This window comes from Lepisosteus platostomus, chromosome 2 (genome assembly GCF_059453375.1).
Source record: "Lepisosteus platostomus isolate fLepPlt1 chromosome 2, fLepPlt1.hap1, whole genome shotgun sequence".
In the NCBI taxonomy this organism is placed as follows: domain Eukaryota; kingdom Metazoa; phylum Chordata; class Actinopteri; order Semionotiformes; family Lepisosteidae; genus Lepisosteus; species Lepisosteus platostomus.
The window spans coordinates 32,131,531-32,151,781 of NC_142612.1; the positions used below are offsets into that span (position 1 = coordinate 32,131,531).

Here is a 20,251-nt window from a genome sequence, read left to right on the forward strand (position 1 = left end):
CTGAAGTGTGTTAAACTGCTTAGTGTTTTGTGTAATAGTGGTAAATGGGTGTCAGTAAAGCCAAATGAAAGGAGGCCCATGTTTAATTGCCAATCCAAGAGTGGGTGGAAACTCAGAAGCTTTGCTGCCGCCCTCTCTTTCATAATGGGCAACTGAGGCACTGTTTAAAAGGAGAATTCAAGTGCTGGAAGTGGGACTGTTGAATTGTGAATAAAGGAACATGAGATGGTAACAGCATGAAGAGTTTTATGTACAACATGCAAATTAAATTGCTGCAGGACGCTTCTGTTCCAAGGCACATATTATTTTAGGCAGGATGGTTCTCTAAGATGAATTAAAAAGCACAAGGATTTTTTTCAGATGTTCAGAAAAGCATCTGTTATTCCCTCCTCCCCCTCTTTTTTTAAAGTTGGCAGCAATTTGTCAGATGTTAGCTCCCATGCTGCCTGTCTCTTGGCGGTAATGGAGCTGTGAATAATTAACACGCAAGGGAGGCTGGTTCTTCGCTTTCCTTTGAATCCCAAAAGAGATACATGGATTCTGCCTTTCTTAAAAAAATGCTCTAGCCATAGGTAGGTTAAAAACAGGAGGTTGGCCCAGACTTAGCCCTTTGAGTAAGAAAGCAGAGTTCTTCAGAATCTTGTTTCAATATGCTTAGCTCACCTAGAGAAGGTCCCAGGTTGCTAGAGAAATCTGTAGGTTTCTGTGGAGAATCAGGACATTTCTATCAAATAATTTTAGTAATAAAAGGCGAGTACTCTTCAAGTATACAAGGTTTCCGAGTATCAGTTACAAGGCCTTTTTTTTCCAGTATGAGGGAAGCATTGTAATATTTATATGTGCAGAATGTAGTTTTTCTCTCTAGAGATCTCACTTGATTTTCTGTTTTGCTGATGAGATGCGGTAGCTTCTTTTTTTTTTAAACATTTGAACATGTTAGATGTAGCCTTTTACTGCACTCACAGCTTGACAAGGTGTTAGATTTATACGGTTAGCACAGTCAGGTCAGTCTGTTGTGGAAGGGTATGTGATCACAGACACGTTCATTTATTTCCTATTGATTATAGTTTGTTTCCAGAAGTATTCTAATTTGGAAGGGGGGAGGTGGGGTATATCCATGTATTGTAGGGTAGGACAAATGATATGTAGGATTATTTTTTTTCCCAAGGTCAAAAGGCTTCTGCCTCTATCTGTTGCTGGAAGTCTTTCCATTCAACTTGATATCTTGTTTGGGACAAGCCAGGGACTGTTTACTTTGAGCTGCATTTACTTTTGCCTGTAAAAAGAGAGAGCAGATGCAGAGATCCTTCTAGGTGATTTGTTTTTATTGCATGTATGCTGGAAGACATAAAGGCCTGGGTACTTTGGGAATGGTTTACAGGGAACTGATTAAGTACTGCAATTGGGGAGTTGATTCAGTACGGTTCAGGTCATTTTTTAATGTATTTTCTGTGTAATTCTGGATGAGTAGCAGAAAGCAAAACAGCTTGTTGTCTGTCTCCCCAGGACTCCCAAATTTGTATCCCCTTCCCACCCTTTTGGGTCTGTCTCTTTCTTAAACCTTGGAGGCTCATCTTTCTGTTTATGTTGCCATTTCCTCCTCTGGAGTAGCTTGAAACCCCAGACACAGTCATCTGTCTGAGTGTCTCCTGGGCTTCTTTATGTCCACTTGAAGAGGGAGCTATAAAAAGCACAATTGCTGTCTGTCTGGCAAATAGTTTCTCCCTTTTTCTTCTCTGTTTGCAGAAAAAATACCGTGCTGCAAAAGAAGCTTATGAAAGCCTTTTGCAGACAGAAAATCTTCCTGCACAGGTGAAGGCAACTACTCTGCAACAATTAGGTAAGTATTTTTTTTCCTTTCCTCCTGTATTCCTCAAACCATCAGTGGCAGTTGTCTGAGAAGTACATGTGTGTGTTGGACAGTGAGCAGTTAACTGCTTCCTAATATTTTTGTTATTGTGTTTAAAGGTGTATATAATGCTTTTGAATGTTTCCTGATGAGTATTAGCAGCTCCTGTACCTTTCATAAGCAAATATTTGTCCAGTTGCGATATCAACCATTTTATTTTTCAGAAGCCCTGTGAATCTTTTTTTTTAACATTGATATTTTCCCCCAAGAAAATCACCTCTTTAAATAACTGGGTGATAGGGCAGAAACCCAGCAATTCTGTTAGGAGATACAACATCAACATGTGAGGTGACTCCATTTTCATTTTAGCCACATCTCAACTAACAGACACGTGTGACTTCAGTCAGTTCAACTGAAAGGTGGCAGGAAGTCAAAACCTAAAACATTTACACGAAAAGAGTAAAACTTTGTTTCAGTACAGCTCAAATTAGATGTCAATATTCTGCTATGGAAATGACTATCTCCAAACTTCATTTATTATTAAACACAAATGAATTCTAGGCTGTGTTATTGAAACAGCAAATACAGGTGTCCCTTGTTTTTGTACGATGATTTAAAAGCAGATGACTTGAAAGGAAAATGGGATTTCTTTAGGAATGCACTTTTGTTTTCTGTGCTGTCCATGAAACTTTGGCAAAGCTGATATGTGAAATGTCTGCATCGTGCACAGAATATGGTGGGGTGTTAAATGAGGACTCGCATGTCCAGACGGCAAAAACTCTCCTAAGAAAGTCAAGGAATGAAAGTCTTTCATACTCGATATGTACTTTTCTTTATCAAGAGATGTTAATTCAGAAGCAGTGGGTCCGATTTCTTGTTTATCCTCACATGGGTGGTACTTATAGTACATTAAATCAAGGAACTCCTTTTTATACTTTTTATTTTTCATTGAGCTGTTAAGCTAATCATTATAAACTGTAGTTTGTTTAAATATTAGCCTTTAAAATAGAGCTGAATTGAGAAAGGATAGTGTGTTTATATGGAAATTGCAAAATTCCTCTTGCAAGTGCTAAGATGTACAGCAAGGAGAACTATTAAATGTGATGGTAAAAAAATTTCTGGACTTGTAAGATATTGTATCTTGCATTGTATATTGGATCCAGAAACCGTTTAAGTTAGAATTCGCTCCTGACCATCAGCATATTTGCTGTTAAATGCTTTGATGGCAGTAGGTTCCTATCCTGCCATCCTATCTTATCCATGCTACACTGGGTAGCATGTAAAATTACAAAATCATGGTTTCAATACATGCTGTAGAAATTAAAATATACACTTCCATCTATGTGTCTGAAAAAATTCACCTCCTAAGATTTTACGTCAAGCTAAGCGTTTTGTAACGCGGGTGCCTGGGAGGTTGAAGTTCGCAGACTTTGTCTGGCGGGGATGCGACTGTGTGCCTCAGCCTTTGAACTCCACGTGTCACAGATCCGAATTCGCACATGTGGGTGCATCTGTGAGATGCCCTGTTGGAAACTTAAGTTGAAAATAAAAGCATTTTAAGCAGAAAGCTCATCTAGATCTGTGTTCAACAGTGGGTTGTAGTACTGACTAATCTCAGTAGGAAATAGTTAATAAAATTTATAGACAATCCTGATGCCGATGGATGTATAGAAATGCTTTGCATTTTAAAATAGCAACACAAAGTACTTTTTATTGTTATAAGTAAATCTTCAAGTTGTTTCCACTCTGTACTCTTGGCAGTGTTCCTTAATGGCTTTTCCCTCAGAGCCCTTCCAGATCTGCATGATGCAACAGCTCATTATTATCGTATTAGAGTAGAAAGGTACCCCCTCCCCCCCCTCCACCTCTCCAGACACACACGCCCCACAAAGCCTGCCTAGCCTTCTCAGCTCGTCTCTCCAAGCAGCTCACATTAGACAGCTGCCCTGTCATAAACCCATTTGCATGTTCTGTGGAATTGCCCCGGCTCGGCCGGTTTCCATGGAGACCTCGCTCGCGGCTGTTAGCCACAGGTGTTAGGAAGTTGAGCGAGGATCTCGGCGTTGGCTGCAGGCCGGGAGGAAGTGTTTATCTGTTTCTGTCGTCTGAACCAGAGGCGGCGTCTTGTTTAGCCAGGGATTGCGGGCGGGACCTTTTGAAGACTGGTGTGAGCCCTCACCCCCTCCTCCCCGTGTTTAGTTTGTGCTGAAGGTCCGCAAGCAAGAGAGAACCATTTGCTCCATCTGCAAGACCTCATGGCCCCGTCACAAGCCAGCTTGTGATTATCCACCCATCTGCCTTTTCCTGCTTGTGGGGTTTCTGAGGCTTCTGCTTTTCAGTGTTTTAATTTGTGGACTGATGGCTTTTTCCGTGCCAGTTTTTTATTGACCTCTTCCCTCCTGTGCTACGTTTCCGGCACTTTAGGTTGGATGTATCACACGGTGGATCAGCTGGGCGATAAAGCCAACAAGGAGAGCTACGCTATTCAGTGTCTGCAGAAGTCCTTAGAAGCAGATCCTAACTCTGGACAGTCGTGGTACTTCCTTGGCAGGTATGTAATGATGCATCTGGGTTCGTGCTCTGTGATCTGTATCTTTTAAAAGTCAGTTTGCACCAAGCACTCTTTTAATTGAAGGGCTGGTTGTGTTAATCTCTACATGTATTCTGTGTGTGGTTTAACAAGGTCTTGATAAATGTGCTATCGAAAATATTAAAATCATGCACGTGCATTTTGAATGAAGCTCACTGAAAACTAATTGTACCCCTGCATAGATAAAATGTACAAGTCTCTTTCCACCGGCTTTGGTATTTTTTTATACCTACCTGATGTACTGTGTTAAATATCTATCTAATATGTGCAAAAACAGCCAAAATATTTTTGAAAACACATCTATTTGTTGTCCTAGTATTACTCTGAATCCTGAAGATATTTAGAGATAACTGGTTTCTTTCACCTGTTCTTTGGTTACTTACACAATTGTATGGTAGGTACTTGTATGAGCTTACATAGCTGTGATGTGGGTGTACTATGTAAGTGGTTGAGCTACTAGGTTCTATCACAATAGTAACAGCAGCATCTGCTTTAATTACAGTTTAGCTACAATGCTAGGTCACACTGTCCTATCTGGCCCAAGTTATAAACAGTAATGGGTATAAATGAATTCAAAGACTTAATCCTTATCAAAAGAGGCCTGCATGTTTAAATTACATTTTGGAGTCCTAATATTCAGATATAAAATGGGTCTTTTTAGGACAGTATATCTTTGACCGTGCCCACTCAGAGGGTTTTAATTTTTTTGGTATTTTTATTCTGAACTGCCACAGTTACTGATGGCAGGTCTATGCTGATTTAAGTGGAGCAGGGGTGGGTGTGTGAGTCTCAAGTCTAACTGCCTAAGGGTTTGTTTTGACTTTTGTAACCGAACCCGAGGCAGGAGGTTTGTGAATCAGCACTCCGGGTCTAACTCAATTAAGGCAATTTTTAAAGGGTGATTTTTTTTTTCTTGACACTAACAAGAACAATCTATTTGAGTGTGCTTACTGTATGCAAATAGGATTTTACCCAGAGCTGCCATAACCAACAAGCAAACCTGTAGCTCTGTTACTTTCTACACTTTCTACAATCCTAGAGTGTAGAGCAAGAATATAAAACATGTTCCACACTTCATATTGAACAGGAAATCAGAAACTAGCCAGGCTCTCTGTGGCAATATTCCTTCATTTTGTTTGCTTTCTTGCAGACTTGGTCTCTGCCTTCTACCCTTGTTTCCTAGTAGCAAGCTGACCTTATTTTCTACAGAAATATTACCCTTTCACCTCTCGTGCTGAGTAACAATGATTTAAAGGGATACAGGAGTAACACTGTTATTCCAGGAGGAATTTTAAGTTGTGACATTTTAAGCAGTGAGTTCTCTGCCGTTTCATGGAATGTATTGGCATTGACTTGAGCATTATAGCACTTTCCAGTGCTATTGATGTCCTGATTGAAAAGCACTGTTTTTTACTGTACCAATCTTGCACATTGTAATATAGTTCGGCTGTTTTAATAGCTATTTTCTTAGAGTAAAATATGTTAAAAGGCAGATGTTAGTTTTTTAAAGGGGAACTGCAGTCCCAATTTATTTGTTATTTTATTTAATAAGCAGTTATTAAATCTCGATAAAGTAAATTATTGCAACATTTTACAAATTTTGGATTAAGCACAAAATCGAGAACTTTGTGAAACCCTGTAAGTCGCCATGTTTTTGAAAACCCCTGGACCTGCCACGGGTGAGAGTGAGAGTTCCCATGTATTGTAACGTGAAGCTGCCACCCTGCTCACTAGTCACTGTAATGACTAATGTAATGTGATGTATAAATGAATAAGTACAGGCTGTTCAGCAGACATTTCACCGCAGGAATTTTCCGACATGATTTGCATGCAGTTAACAAGTAGTATTTGTTTATTAAGTCTATTAAGTTCAGAGCAATTTTTCTATTGGATAAAAAGAGATGTATTCACAAGCCTGCGTGTTTACAATGTAATAAGACCCACTTCATCGTCAGAAGTTTTGTTGCCTCGCTCTGAATCACAGAATATGGCGCTGCCCATACCTGGAAATGTCTCAGATTTTTCAATGTAAATTGGAGGTTTTACAAGTTACTGTTGTACATGTTGCTTTCATTGTGGTTTGAAAACACTCATCAATGCTGATTCTTTCTAATCCCAAATATATAAATTGCAGTGCAGTTCCGCTTTAAATGCTATATTGTGTTTTCTGCACTTATACCTTAGGAGGTTACTTTCAGCATGAACAGAGAAGAAATTAACCAGTGCGCCCTTGCACCCTTGTTTACTCTGACTTGTGACCTTCTGTGTTTTCTCTTTCTTACAGGTGCTACTCAAGTATTGGGAAGGTTCAGGATGCATTTATTTCTTATAGGCAGTCTATTGATAAATCGGAAGCAAGTGCAGATACATGGTGTTCAATAGGGTAAGGGCCTGATTTTTTTTTTCTCCTTTGCAAATGTAGTCAACATGCTTAATCTTAATACTGTTTCAACCTTATAATGTGAACAACTCAGTGCATGAAAAAGAGGAGGCTGTTTGGCCCATCTAGCTCGCTCGATTGCTTAAATCAAAGTGATCTGAGGATCTCATGCAGTTGTGTCTTGAAAGAAGTGAGGATGTCGGCTGCAGTCAACATGCTTGTTCCGAGTGTATTTTTAGCCTTAGTTTCTTGGGGTTTGTAACGTGCTTAGGGAGCTGGAAGGGAATGTACTGTCTAGCTCTGCCTACTGTTGCAGCAAGCACAGGAGAAGATGCAGGGAATGCTTGTAGGTGATACAGGCAGCACATTTGAATTTAAGACATGCAGAAATCATTTTTTCGAATTTTCATAATGAATCGGACAGTGCAAGTTACACTTTATTCCTTGAGTCTAGAGAGTCTACAGGCAGAATTAAGTCTTGCTGTTTGTTGAATTAATCTTTCTGGAAATCTGTTAGTCCTGTTCTTTGTATAGGGTTAACTATGCATTAACCAAGATAGGAGGAGAAAATGCAGTAGTTTTAGAAAGGCTTTAAAAATAACATGAATTGTTGGTATACTCTTTCAGGCTTTTGCGCAGTGCAGATTTTATATTCAGTTACTCCTGCGAAACTGCGGGGGGACTGCAGGCACACACACTTTCACCTCGCCCAAAGATGGCTATTTTCAATATGGTTCCCACTTAATATATTTACAGATAAAATAAGTTTAAGGTGGTAAAGGCAACATATTGTAGCATAATCTGTTTGCTGGAATATTTTTTCTATTTCTCAAAGCTGGAAATGGAAATATTACCTTTGCAAATGAACAGATCTTTGTATAAATATAATTTGCATATCATATCATGCAAATGTACCGCTCCAGCACTGTGTGAAGGCGGGCACTGTAGACTGTTTTGTAATAACTGAAACTCATTTGCCCCTGAAGCCAAGATCACTGTTGTCAGATACAGTAGGTGGAGTTGAAATAAGGAGTAGTGGCACATTAAGTCTTGGAATAAAAGGTGGGGTCCATTACTGGAATCCATATGTTAAATTGTGCGTCATGAGAAAGCAAACTGAACACCAGTCCCGTTTGCGATGTCAAAATAAAGGTATGTCCCGTTAGTGCTCTTGTGGTGACAAGGATGCGTAGTGTTCGGCGTCCAGGGGGAACCTTTCAGTGTTCAGCTTCGACGGCAGCCATCTGTGGCACCTCGATGGTACCCCCCCCAAAAAGAGCTGGAGTGTGTGGCACTTTCCACCGCCGATTGGGATCTCACAGTTTTTTTTCTCTCCGTCTCTCCCTGCCTCCTCAGCGTGTTGTATCAGCAGCAGAATCAGCCCATGGACGCATTGCAAGCATATATCTGTGCAGTCCAGCTGGATCACGGCCACGCTGCAGCCTGGATGGATCTAGGCACCTTGTATGAATCCTGTAACCAGCCTCAGGATGCCATTAAATGTTACATTAATGCAACAAGGAGCAAATTGTGTAGTAATGCTTCTGCCCTCACAGCACGGATTAAATACTTACAGGTAGTAATTGTTTTGTCCTGCTGGAACCTGCTCGTTAGTGGTCAGAGGTGGGGCTTGACTTACTGTAGATGTAGATGTGAAGCTGTTATGCCTTGAGCTGTTCTGTTCTGCCTGTTGCCAGTGTTGTGTGTTTAGTCCTAGGTGGGGTGGGGGTGGGGGAGCAGGGTTCTCTTGCAGAAGTTCCTATGAGCTACAGTCAGTGTTGCTGTGTGTGTGTTCACCATGGCCCCACTGAGCAGCTTTCCCATAGAATTTGTCTCTTTTGATTTAACTGTTTGCTGTTTTTTAGTTTAATCATTGGGGGGGTGGGTTGAATATGGACAGTTGTCATGTTATTGTGTATGAGTGAGAGAACATTTTCACCAGTAACTTTGAAGCATAATTTCATGACATTTTGACGACACCAGCTACCTTCACTGATTTTTTTTAAATGGATTCATTCATTTAATTGTGTATATATATATATTTGTACGTGTATAGTCAAACCATACCTCTCCCCAAGAGGCTTATGATAACCCTTGAAATATAATTTTAAATTAAATAGAATAGCTTTTGTTAACTCTTTGCTGAAGTTATAGTGGCAGATTCAGTAGAAGACCAGAGTTCGTTTTAAGTAGATCAGTATTAAATGTTTTTTTACGTAATTTTTCCTAGGCTCAGTTGTGTAACCTTCAACAAAGTAGTCTACAGAGTAAAACTAAAATGCTTCCTAGTATTGAGGAAGCATGGAGCCTACCAATCCCTGCAGAACTTACCTCCAGACAGGGTGCCCTGAACACAGCACAGCAGGTGAGAAGAGTTAGATCGTCCTGTAGAATCCTAGTCTTGGGCCAGTCTCACTAAGCACTTACACCAGTGAGAGGACTCTCTCTGTGCAGGGGATAAACACAAGTGGAAACCGTGCACAAGGGTGCCAGATTTCGCAGTGTCCGTTTCTCCTCACGTTTGCACTACAGACACGACGTACCTAACAGTTTTGCCTACCGTCTCTAAAAGTTTTCATTTCTGTGCACTACAGGACCACAGTGCCCCACAATTGCGAGTTGGTGTATTTTTGGTCTTCAAAAAATTACATCAGGGAAGAGGGGACATTATTTGAAGCAGAATGGTGCATTGATACCGTTTTCTTGCCAAAAAGCAAAAAAAATGGCAGTCTCGGTGCAAAGTGGGGATGAAACAGGCCATAGCTTCTTTTGTCATTGAAACTGCTTGTCGGCCCGAAGTTTGCGATGTTTGCATTTTGTTTTCTCCTTTTACAATTAGAGAGAGAAAAAAACTGCACACTGAATGTAAGGGTTAGTGAACGTGGCCTTGTATTTTGTTACTTTTCTTATGATTATTACTACTACTGACGGTATTAATCATCAGTTTCAAAATGACTTCAGAAATCTGAATGGCATGCCTGCAAAGCCGAAAAGGGCTGTCCATGCAAATTAAGCAGATGAATCCAAACATTGACTCATAATGAGAAGCATGGTTGTGTTTCAAGGTTTCAGAAGTGCTCTCTTAAGGTTATGTCCTGTCCTAGAAGTAGTAAAGTCTCCTGATGTGGCAGGCAGAACTAGCTTTCCCCATCTGTGTCATGTAGGGAAGTTTCAGTGTTATGTGTTCTCATTTATCTGTGCAGTTCATTGTAATACTCTGAGGGACAGTTCTGTCAATGACATGTTTGAGTAACAACTTTTTTTTTTGGGGGGGGGTGACTTTTTATTTTTTCTTTGTATGTATAATCATGGCATTCATCAGTTATGTAAATGGTAAAAATAATGCCACTCATTCATTTTCCCCAACATGCAGGTAAACTGCTTGCCATTTAAGTGAAACCTCATGGATGACTGAGTGCAAACAAATTATTCTTTAAAGTTTACCAGTGGAGCTGAATGTGCATGAACAGTATCTGTTGGTTGTGTACATTGAGTTATACAAGCATAACAAAAAAAAATCCTTCACATTGCTGTGCATGAGTGCTGACGGGTTTATCTCCAACACTTGTAGAGGTCTCAATCAGTATCATGGTGATCGATGGTGTTAGTATTAGTACTGACATAGCTGAACATTCCCTTTGCTTGCGTTATGGGTTTACCTGTCTTTGCATTGTTCTCCTTACTTAGGTTCCAACACAACTGCTACATCTTTCTTCTCCCTGTGGCATGTATCTCGCCCATTCCAGTAAACTTTGCCCTCCTTGGGGCAGTTTAGGTGTGTGCAGTGGTAGAAAGCATTGCGATTTTGGTTTCCCCAAGCTGGAGGGATTCGGTGTTCAGGAGCAGGAGTCACAACGCTGAAAATGTTTCTTTAGATCTTTTTAAAAAAAAATGAATGCCAATAATATCACATAAGACAGGTCTGTCAAATAATGTCAGAGGTAAACTGCATCCAGCTGTATAACATCACAGGCTCTATTGCAGTTCAAAGGAATTGGAGGATTTTACATGTACATATCTATATAATATACTGGGTCAAGAGTCCCATATGTTGTAGATTATTCTCCATAAAATGCAAGCTTGTAGTTTCTGGAGTAAGTTGAGTTTGTAATGCGTGAATGTGTTAACCGACGTAATCGTTTTTTTCAGAAGAGCTAACTGTAGGACCTTGTGCTTTTCTGATTACATTAAGTCATTCTTGTTGTGTTAAGTTGGGTCCAGATGGATTGAGATTCAAGTTAATGTTTATCTAGTTAGTTTTCACATGGCAATTAAGCACAGAGAATTTTCACAGTGCAGGTTTTCTGTCCCGTGTGGGATAGCAACCTCTTGCCGTGACCAAATGTAGGCTGTGCGAGTAATTTGGAAGAGCAGAAAAACCATGGTGTCTGTCACTTTCCCCTCTGTGTTGTAGGCCTGTAAACCTCATCAGAATACTGAAGTAGGCCTTGGACAGTCACAAATGCCACAGCAGTCATTGCCTCAGCACATGGCTCCTTCAAGCCAAGTAGATGACCAGTCCAGTCCTGCCAAGAGAAAACGAACAGCAAGCCCAGCCAAGGTATACAAGTGCTTTCAGTCAGGGGCCCTCTGCTCAAGACTGGACAGCAAGCTGTTTCTGTAAAGCCGATTTGCAAACCTGTCACATCTGTAACCTGACTCTTGGCTGAATAAGAAGAAACTGGTGGAGTTTGAGTGGTTTACCTCTTATTTCTTGACAATGCTTGTTGAAAATGAAGACTTGAGTGCTGTGATAGTAGAGCACAACGTCACAATTGTGAAAACTGGGGAGGGGCAGTGCGGCTTTTTAATTTGGCAAAGGGCTAATCGGTCCACTGCAGGAAACTGTTGCCCACTACATTATTTCAGTAATTTAAAAAAAAAAACAATCTCATGATGCTTTAATTTAAAGGTTTATAGGTTGTGAAAGTGGCTTTAGGAGATGCATAAGAATTGTGATCTGAAGTTACCTCAGGCGACAAGTAGTACCTTTGCTGTTTAGGTAACTGCACCACTAGCACCTTTTAAAGGTTTAATTTATGTTCTCCCGCTTATCAAAACAGAATACTCCAGATTCCTGGCCCAGCGGCCACCCTGTTTCAAACAATCCAGTGCAACAGCAAGTTCCTAACTGGTATTTAACACCACAGAAGCTACAGGTAAATGTGTAATATGTCACTTCTTCATAGAAAAGTTACCTACATTTTATCAAGTTTCTTTCGACACAAACTCTGGTCTTTTCTGTTTTGAATAAAGGTTTTGGATCAGTTACGAGCAAAAAGGCAAAACCTGAAGCCACCACAGCTGCAGTTGTTGGAACAGCTGGAGGGGCAGTTTGCTTTGATGCAGCAGCACCAGCAGCAGGTATGCTTATGTTGAATGGGCCTTTTCTTTAGAGGTTACAGGTCTTGACAAGATAAAGGTGATGGTATGGTGGCTTAAATGGCTCCCCTCTGTGTAAGGTGTTTTAAGATCCTCTAAAATGAAGTACTCTGTAAATGCAAGGGATTTGTCATCTTGTTCTCCTCATTGTAGTCTTGTAAATTAAGTAAGGCACTCTCATCCGTGCCCTCCTGAAGTATTGCAGACTTTTGTTGCATTTCATGTAGGGAGAATATGCCAGTAATGAAGAGAACTGAGGTCTTCTATCTAAAATGGAAATTTGTATGAGCCGATCATTTCCAAACTGCTAAATAATGCGTTTAATCCGAAACGCAATGCAGGACTTTGAAAACTATCTAAAAAACAAGAGTACCAATTCATTTTTTTACTGCTGAGTGTTTTTTTCTGTAAAATGTGCTATGTTGGGGTTCTGAACCGTCCTGTCGCACTCCTCAGCTATGGCAAAGGCGTGGAACGATACCTGGACCCTAGGCCTGTCAAGCCTCTGTAGTACAAGCGTGGCGTGGGCTTGGCTGGAGTGCGCAAGTTGAACAGGGTGTGAAAACATAATGCAAAAGAAACATTCCCAGACTTGTGTGCTTCTTCCGGAGACCATATTGATGTTTTTTTTTTCACTCTTCTGACCAGATGAGACAAAATGCAGCCGGACAGGTACGACCAACTGCTGTTCCTAACGGGCCAACAGTCGACTCGTCACTGCCTACAAACCCGGCCTCTGGTGCGCAGCCTCATGTGGCTCTGTCCAGAGCGCCAAACGTACTGCAGCCTGCAGTCCGGCCCATCTCCTCTGGGCAGCCCATGGCCAACGGACCTTTCCCAGCAGGCTCAGTTCCCTGCAGCACAGCTGGAATGCTGGGTAATACAGACACTATTTCTGTAGGCAATAATCACTTAACTGGAGTGGGAAGTAACGGGAACGTGCCTTACCTGCAGCAACACGCACTAAGTCTACCTCATAACTGCACAAACCCGACCAGCAGCAGCAGCAACGCAGCGGAGCCGTGGAAAAACCAACACGTAAACGCCACTCAGGTACCAGATACATCACTGTTTTGTCACGTTCTGACTTTGGGGGGGGGGGGCGGGTTAACACTTAAGTTACATTGTTAAATTGTTAGTGAGGGTTTCTCAGATAATCTATTCATGAGTCTTTCAGTATTCAGTCCATTACTCCTGCATAGGAAAGGTCAAGCTGTTGTCCATAGTGATGATACTGTAGAGATCTCTGTGGTTCTCGCTTGATAAGTACAGATGTGCATCTCTTTTGCCATTGTTGAATGAGAATTACTGACAAAATCTTCTACAGAGATGTGCACAAATGTTTCCCTGTGTGAAATATACCAAATTGATTAGTGAAGTATCTACCAAACCATGCTTTGCATAACTTAAGCCTAGTGCACGGGCCTATTTTGTCCTCGTCTACAATTCATGGATTTTAACACCACAAATGAAAACGGTTTAAATAAAAGCTTTGAAATGGATGAACAAGATTTTAATAACATGGTTATGGCCTTGTAGCTACGTATTAAAATGTTTTTATACACACAATTCAAATGTGGTGTTGCATTTGAAAAGATGTCAGCATAACAAAAGACTTATCACTTCAGTTTTCCATATGTAATACCCGAGACAATGAAAAATTTGCTTCTTGTATGTTTACCATTGTTAGATCATTGTAGGTTTTACATGAGTAAGATTATCAGCTTAAAATAAAATGCTTTATGCAGTTCTTTCAGGGTGAGTCTTCCTAATTTAACATTAAGTCCACAGATTGCACAGAGGCTAATGCCAGATCATGGCTTAGAAATGTTGTCAAATGTGTAATGCTTGTTTAATAAGCCCCGCAGATAGCTGGATACAGATTTTCCTTTGCTGGGATGTAGCCTCCTATACCAAATTGTCATTCTTGGTTTTAAGAGACATCTCATCAGACTGCTGATGAAAAAGCAGCTGGAAGATGAACATGAGTGTTGAGTAGTTAGTAACATATGTAGGATTTGACCTAGATTTGAAAGCCAATCTGTTTAGGTGTATGGTTTGTTTTTTTATTTCCCCATTTAAACAGTCTGATATATGAGAATACATGCTTACGGTTTATGGGTAGTTTATTTCAAAGCTAACAATGATTTCAACACCAGGCATTGAAGGGAAGGGTGATATCACCTGTTACGCTGAATGTCTTCTGCCAATTCATGTTTTTAGCTTAAAATTGTCCAGAGAGGGAAAGATCTGAGAGGAAAAGCTGCACAAGACAAGTTATCAGAATGTTTTTGGTTCATATTAATTAAAAACATCACAGATAAGAGATTGTAGCAGTTTATGTATCTCAGGAGTGGAATGGAAGACGTCATGGCACAGCGATGTGGGTTCACTTTTAATTCCAAAATGGTAATACAAAATGTGTTTTAGAGAGTCAAATATCTAAAACCATTTGGTAGTTTTTTGTATTAATATGCTGCCTTTTTTTGTGCATTTCAGGGGCTTCACAAAGGTCAAAGTTCTCATTTGGCGGGTCCTAATGGTGAACGACCTTTCTCTTCCACTGGGCCTTCCCAGCATTTCCAGGCAGTTGGCACTGGTATTCAAAATCAGGTTGGACATTCCACCATGCCTAGCAATTCACTAACACAGGGGGCTGCTCTCAATCACCTCTCCTCTCCTCCTCACACTGCTACCTCAGGTGGACAACAAGGCATTACCTTAACCAAAGAGAGCAAGCCTTCAGGAAACAACACAACATTGGGGCCTGACATCAGCAGGCATTCCGGAGGGACGCCGAACAGCACTGCCACTGTTGAAGGACTCCCTAATCACGTCCATCAGGTGATGGCAGACGCTGTTTCAAGCCCTAGCCATGGAGAATCCAAGTCACCAGGTGTACTTAGTTCAGACAATCCTCAGCTCTCTGCCTTGTTGATTGGAAAAGCCAATAATATCGGGGATCCTGGGGCCTGTGAAAAAGTTAATAACGTTCACCCGGCCGTGCACAGCTCAAAGACTCAAGAGAACTCTGTTGCCTCTTCACCTTCTTCAGCCATTTCCACAGCCACCCCCTCTCCCAAATCAACAGAACAAACTACCACAAACAGTGTTACCAGCCTTAACAGCCCTCTCGGTGGATTGGGACATACAGTGAATGGAAAAGGTCTTGAGGACTCCCAAAGCCCCATGAAAGTAGACCCACCCTCAATCAGCCACAAACCAACTCTTCCGCTTGCACCATCATCCTCGGTCTCCATCTACCCCAGCTCTGCAGAAGTACTCAAAGCCTGCAGGTAGGTGGCTGGCCATCAGCATTGTGCACAGGGCATTTGTTTTCTGATTTGTGTATGCCCTTGGGTCAGAGAAACAGGTTCTGCCTAGAGAAGATGGCTTGCGTGGGTGGTCCTGGTGTGGGGTTGCTCTTCAAAGTCATTGGCTGTTGTCAGAAGGACCTCTGTGTATTTGGATTTTGTTTACATGGCTCTCTTATTGGTGAGCTCCACCTCTTTTGTAAGACAAGAAGTACAAACCTTTTAGCTGAAAAGCTGAAGCAAAGTCTTCTTAATTCAGGGATGCATAGTATTAAAAATCTATTGAAAAGGAATTTTTGCTCGCATACAAGCTGTGCACTGTTTTTTTGCATCATTTAAGCAACCGTTTCCTTTCAGCCTGATAAACTAATTCTTAAGTGTTCTGCAGAATTCTGGAATTGTCTTCACTAGTATATAGAATATATAGAGGTTTTCTTTCATTTTTGTTTGTTTGAATCTACCAATGTGCTGGTGTTAAGGGAGAGAACCTTGCTTTTCTAAATGAGTAGTGGTTATAATTTAAACTGTGCATTTCTCTGAAAGAACAGTATCTGAAGTAAGTGATAGTGTTTTAGGAGCCCATTCTGAAACCGCTTGTAATTTGACACTACAAAAATGTAAGCTGTTTGCTCAGAGCTTGCTGATGGTTTGGGATGAGGAAATTTGGCAGCAGCAATTATAATATTTCAATATATTTAGTTATCATCCATTATATGTTATATTAATATTTCTGCTTTTCAAATTGCAGAAAACTCAGGCCTGAAATGTGACTGATTTTATGATGTACAAATGCATTTCAAAGCTCCAGGCCTTAAAGTGGTTTGACAGTGCATGACTTTGCATTCACCTGCCAGCTCATGTGCATCTCTGTCTGATCTGACTTCATTTCTGCCTTTTCTTTTTTCTGTTTAGGTTTCTGTCATAGTTCTAAAGTATCTTAGAACTTTGTGCTTATGCTTGGTATTGCCCAGATACAGTATGCACATTTTCTTATATGGTATGAAAATTAAGCAATCTGAATTTTAAAAGCCTAAAATGTTAATATTTATGTATTGCAAAGAAAACATGATCATTCCAAAGTATGTGGCTCCAAAGAGGGGTAATCAGCTAGCCTATGGTTTTAGTTTGAACACAGATCTACTCCAAAGGACTTGAAATTGATAAATGGAAATGAACATCAGGTCAATTAATCTTTAAGGATTCACAAAGCATTCTAGGCAATGAAATATTCTTAAGACAAATCCTTAGCAATGTGGTACTGTAAAAAGAAAACTCCTGAAAATGCCAGGTGCTACATGGTCTAGATTTAATAATCCTTTTTATTTTTATTTCATTAGTCCTGAAATGGAGGCAAAGAAGTCCCTCGCTGTCCATGTGTTCTTTAACTGCACACAGCTCTCGTTCATCTTTTTATAATAGGTGCACAAATGTAAACAGATAAGAAAAGTCAACCTTGTGTGATTTCTGTGTATGAACTCCAGCAGCTAAAATTAATACCTTGGCATGTGAACATGTACATGCTGAGAGAGATCACCCAGATCTTGGCCATGTGCACTGAACCTGGTAAGAACGTAATAAGAGAGATTCGCTGTCCGTGAGAGTCACAAACCTTAATCCTTTTGGAAAGTGGGCTGTGCACAGATGACAAAGGTTAATATTTTGGTTTTGGTTCAAAGTATTACTTTTTTAGGCCATTTATTTGATAGCTGACTGTTTTTAAGATGCCCAGTCTAAAGAATGATCTCGGTCAGTTTCCCTTATTTACCTGAAGTAATGCATAATACAAAGAGGTATCTCAGTTTGAATGGGGAGTTGCATCAGCATGCAAGCTACAAGGGAAGTAGTAAAAAACAGTAGAAATAGAGGAACAGCTGCAGATCCTCCTTTCGGTGTGTGGCAGAAGACCTGCACATACTGTACCTGTAGAAGATCTACTGCCAACATGAACCACAAGTGATGTGAACAGATAGGCTTTGCTTCATTGTATGATTAAGAGCAACTTAGTGAATTATCACTAAGGTGTTTTAGCTTGATGCACAAGCTTGGTGTTACAACAGCTTAAAAATAAGACAAATATTTCCATACACTTATATAGTGGTTTATGGAGTCTTCACTCAAAGTGCTTTACAGGTAATGGGGACTCCCCTCCACCATCACGAATGTGCAGCCCCACCTGGATGATGCGATGGCAGTATGCTGCTCTCACACCAGCTACATTAACAACTTAAGAATGTTTAATTGTAAAGCTGATATTGGGTTTTCCTGTACCTGTTAGCACAGCTGCTTTGTAGAACAGTAGGACATTAAGCCACATGCTCTGGTATGGTGACCATAGAAATAAATACCATTACCATTTTTACCATTGTGAAAACATGCCATGTAGGTTTGACTCTTTGGTCCTACATATAATACATGCTCAAGGGTGCTATGTTTCTCTCCTGTTTGGGTGTTGCTTATTCCCTTTAAGATAGGCACTACATCTATCGGTAAAAATTTTTTTAGGTTTAGGCTTTTTAAGTGTCTTATATGCGGAGCTTAAGTAGTCTTGTACTTTGACTTGACAAACACTGGAATTACCTATGTGATACCAAGGTTTTATTTTAGATTTGAACCTTGATATTTACCCCATTCTTTCTCTGTTAAAGGGAAACCGTAGTCCCAATTTCTCAGGCCTGTTAGTAAGTCACAGCAACAAATTCATTGACGGTATAGAAAACTTTTATAAATGTCAAATGAAGCACAAAATCATGAAAGTACTGTAAGGCTCCATGTTGTCGCAAGCCCCTGGTCTCGTCATGGGTAAGAGTGAGTTCCACTGAAATGCGATGTGATGTGGCCCTTCCTGGTCGCTAGTCACTGTAATGAGTAATGTAATGTGATGTTCAGATTATACAGCAGATATTTCACTACAGAAAGTTTCCAGTGTTGACATGCAGAGTTAAGTTGTATTTGTCGAAACCACTTCAAAACCACCTTGAAGTCGAGAGCAATATGTCTTTTGGACTGAAAGAGATGTCTTCCCAAGCCTGCTTGTTTACAATGTTAAAGGGGTGCATCACGTCACCGGACGTTTGGTAACCTCTTTCTGAATTGCAGAATATTGCACTGTGCACACCCGGAAATTTCCTGTGTTTTGTGATGTAAATGGGAGGTTTTACAAATTACTGTGTACATCTTCCTTTTCTTGTGGTTTGAAATGCACTCATCAATGCTAGTTCTTTCTCACCCTGAAATACAAAAACAGCATTGGAGTTCCCCTTAAATTTACACACAGCAGTGTCAGGTTGCACAAGAACCCTTGTGGTGATCTTAGTTGGCCTCCTTTATTGAAAGTGCCTATTAGCAGGGGAACAACTCTGACTTATGGTGTTGATATTCTAGACATTGTAAGACTTTTCCTTTTCTTTGGTTTAAACAAAGTGCAAAGCAGCAGACGAGTGCTGTTGAGAGGATGTACTGTAAGTAGAGAGACGTGTGCCTGTTATTGAGAGCAAGTCACCATCTTCACAATCTGCCGCCTTAAGAGACTGTGGCTTGCAGCATGTAGCTTCAGTCTTTGTAAACTGCCGAAGAGTGGGGTAAGAGCTCAATACTGCAGAGATATAGGGCCTTCATTACAGCTAATGTGGTCTGGGGTGAATTGCGTTTGCCGGCAAGTAACTTGGTAAAATTTTCTTGGAAGTTTCTAAATGCACAGTGAGCAGTGCCGTTGTTCCAGAAATATCCTCTTTAGGCGTCCTTCGCACTCTGATCTTTTGTTTTTCCTCTTTTTCAGAAACCTGGGGAAGAACGGCTTGTCAAATAGTAGCATTTTACTGGACAAGTGTCCCCCCCCTCGGCCGCCGCCTCCACCTTACCCTGCACTGCCAAAGGACAAGCTCAACCCGCCCACTCCCAGTATTTATGTGAGTAAGAGACGTCAGGGCGCCCCCTCTGGTGGGAATCGTAGGGCGTTGCTGCCTCAGCAGCGCGGCTGTGAGGAGCACTGCAAGGGTTCGGCCTCAATTTGGGCTGTATGGCCCTGTAACCACGCTGTAGATGAAACGTCACCCGGGCACAGTGTTAGTGTTAATCCACACGCTGTATCTCAAAGAATTCATTCGGAATGAAATAGCACCAAAAAAATGGGCAGCGAAGGCCAGAAAGCCAAATACTCTGTATTTGTCAAATAATCTGTAAATTATTCTCTCTTATCCGCTAGATGAGTTTTCTACCTCACCACCCTTCTCCCATAAATTGCTGCGTTGTTGAACTTTGAAATCTCATCTTTTCACAGCTGGAGAATAAGCGCGATGCTTTCTTTCCGCCCTTACATCAGTTTTGTACAAATCCAAACAACCCTGTCACGGTAATCCGGGGCCTCGCGGGAGCCCTTAAACTAGGTGAGTTCCACTGGGGTGGCGCTTTGATCAGAGCGTCTTACCTTGTGTGAAGTGGTCTAATCCCCATGTTGGACAGGAGATGCCTGGAGACAAGAGACTTGACAGAACATCTGAAAAGGTTGACATAAGTAACCTAGGGGAACAGGAAAGGATTTTAGCATTTTTGTAGAATAGAAAATTTTGTGAGTCTGAGGCATTTAGAAATACTTTAGTTTCTCAGCCTTTCTTTGGGATTCTATTCTACTTCCAGTTAGTGCTTAAGATGTGAAAGAGAGGTAAGTAGGTGAACATTACGTTCAGGACAACAGCGCCACCTGCAAGCTAAGCTTGTCACTACATTCTGCCTGTCGTTAG

At 40.9% G+C, this 20,251-nt stretch overlaps 1 protein-coding gene across 5 annotated transcripts in view; it reads left to right on the top strand.

Moving 5' to 3' along the window:
- Nucleotides 1-20,251, top strand: part of kdm6a (lysine (K)-specific demethylase 6A) — a 104,213-nt gene that overhangs the window by 73,881 nt on the left and 10,081 nt on the right. For 3 of the 5 annotated variants that reach the window (XM_088605543.1, XM_088605551.1, XM_088605578.1), the window contains 12 exons: nucleotides 1,747-1,840; nucleotides 4,274-4,400; nucleotides 6,724-6,822; nucleotides 8,176-8,395; nucleotides 9,050-9,184; nucleotides 11,234-11,380; nucleotides 11,883-11,978; nucleotides 12,076-12,183; nucleotides 12,850-13,254; nucleotides 14,701-15,497; nucleotides 19,291-19,420; nucleotides 19,792-19,897. In XM_088605543.1, the coding sequence (XP_088461669.1) occupies nucleotides 1,747-1,840; nucleotides 4,274-4,400; nucleotides 6,724-6,822; nucleotides 8,176-8,395; nucleotides 9,050-9,184; nucleotides 11,234-11,380; nucleotides 11,883-11,978; nucleotides 12,076-12,183; nucleotides 12,850-13,254; nucleotides 14,701-15,497; nucleotides 19,291-19,420; nucleotides 19,792-19,897 (2,464 nt within the window). The remainder of the gene's footprint in view (nucleotides 1-1,746; nucleotides 1,841-4,273; nucleotides 4,401-6,723; nucleotides 6,823-8,175; nucleotides 8,396-9,049; nucleotides 9,185-11,233; nucleotides 11,381-11,882; nucleotides 11,979-12,075; nucleotides 12,184-12,849; nucleotides 13,255-14,700; nucleotides 15,498-19,290; nucleotides 19,421-19,791; nucleotides 19,898-20,251) is intronic. The other 2 variants (XM_088605560.1, XM_088605570.1) reach the window with 1 other exon arrangement.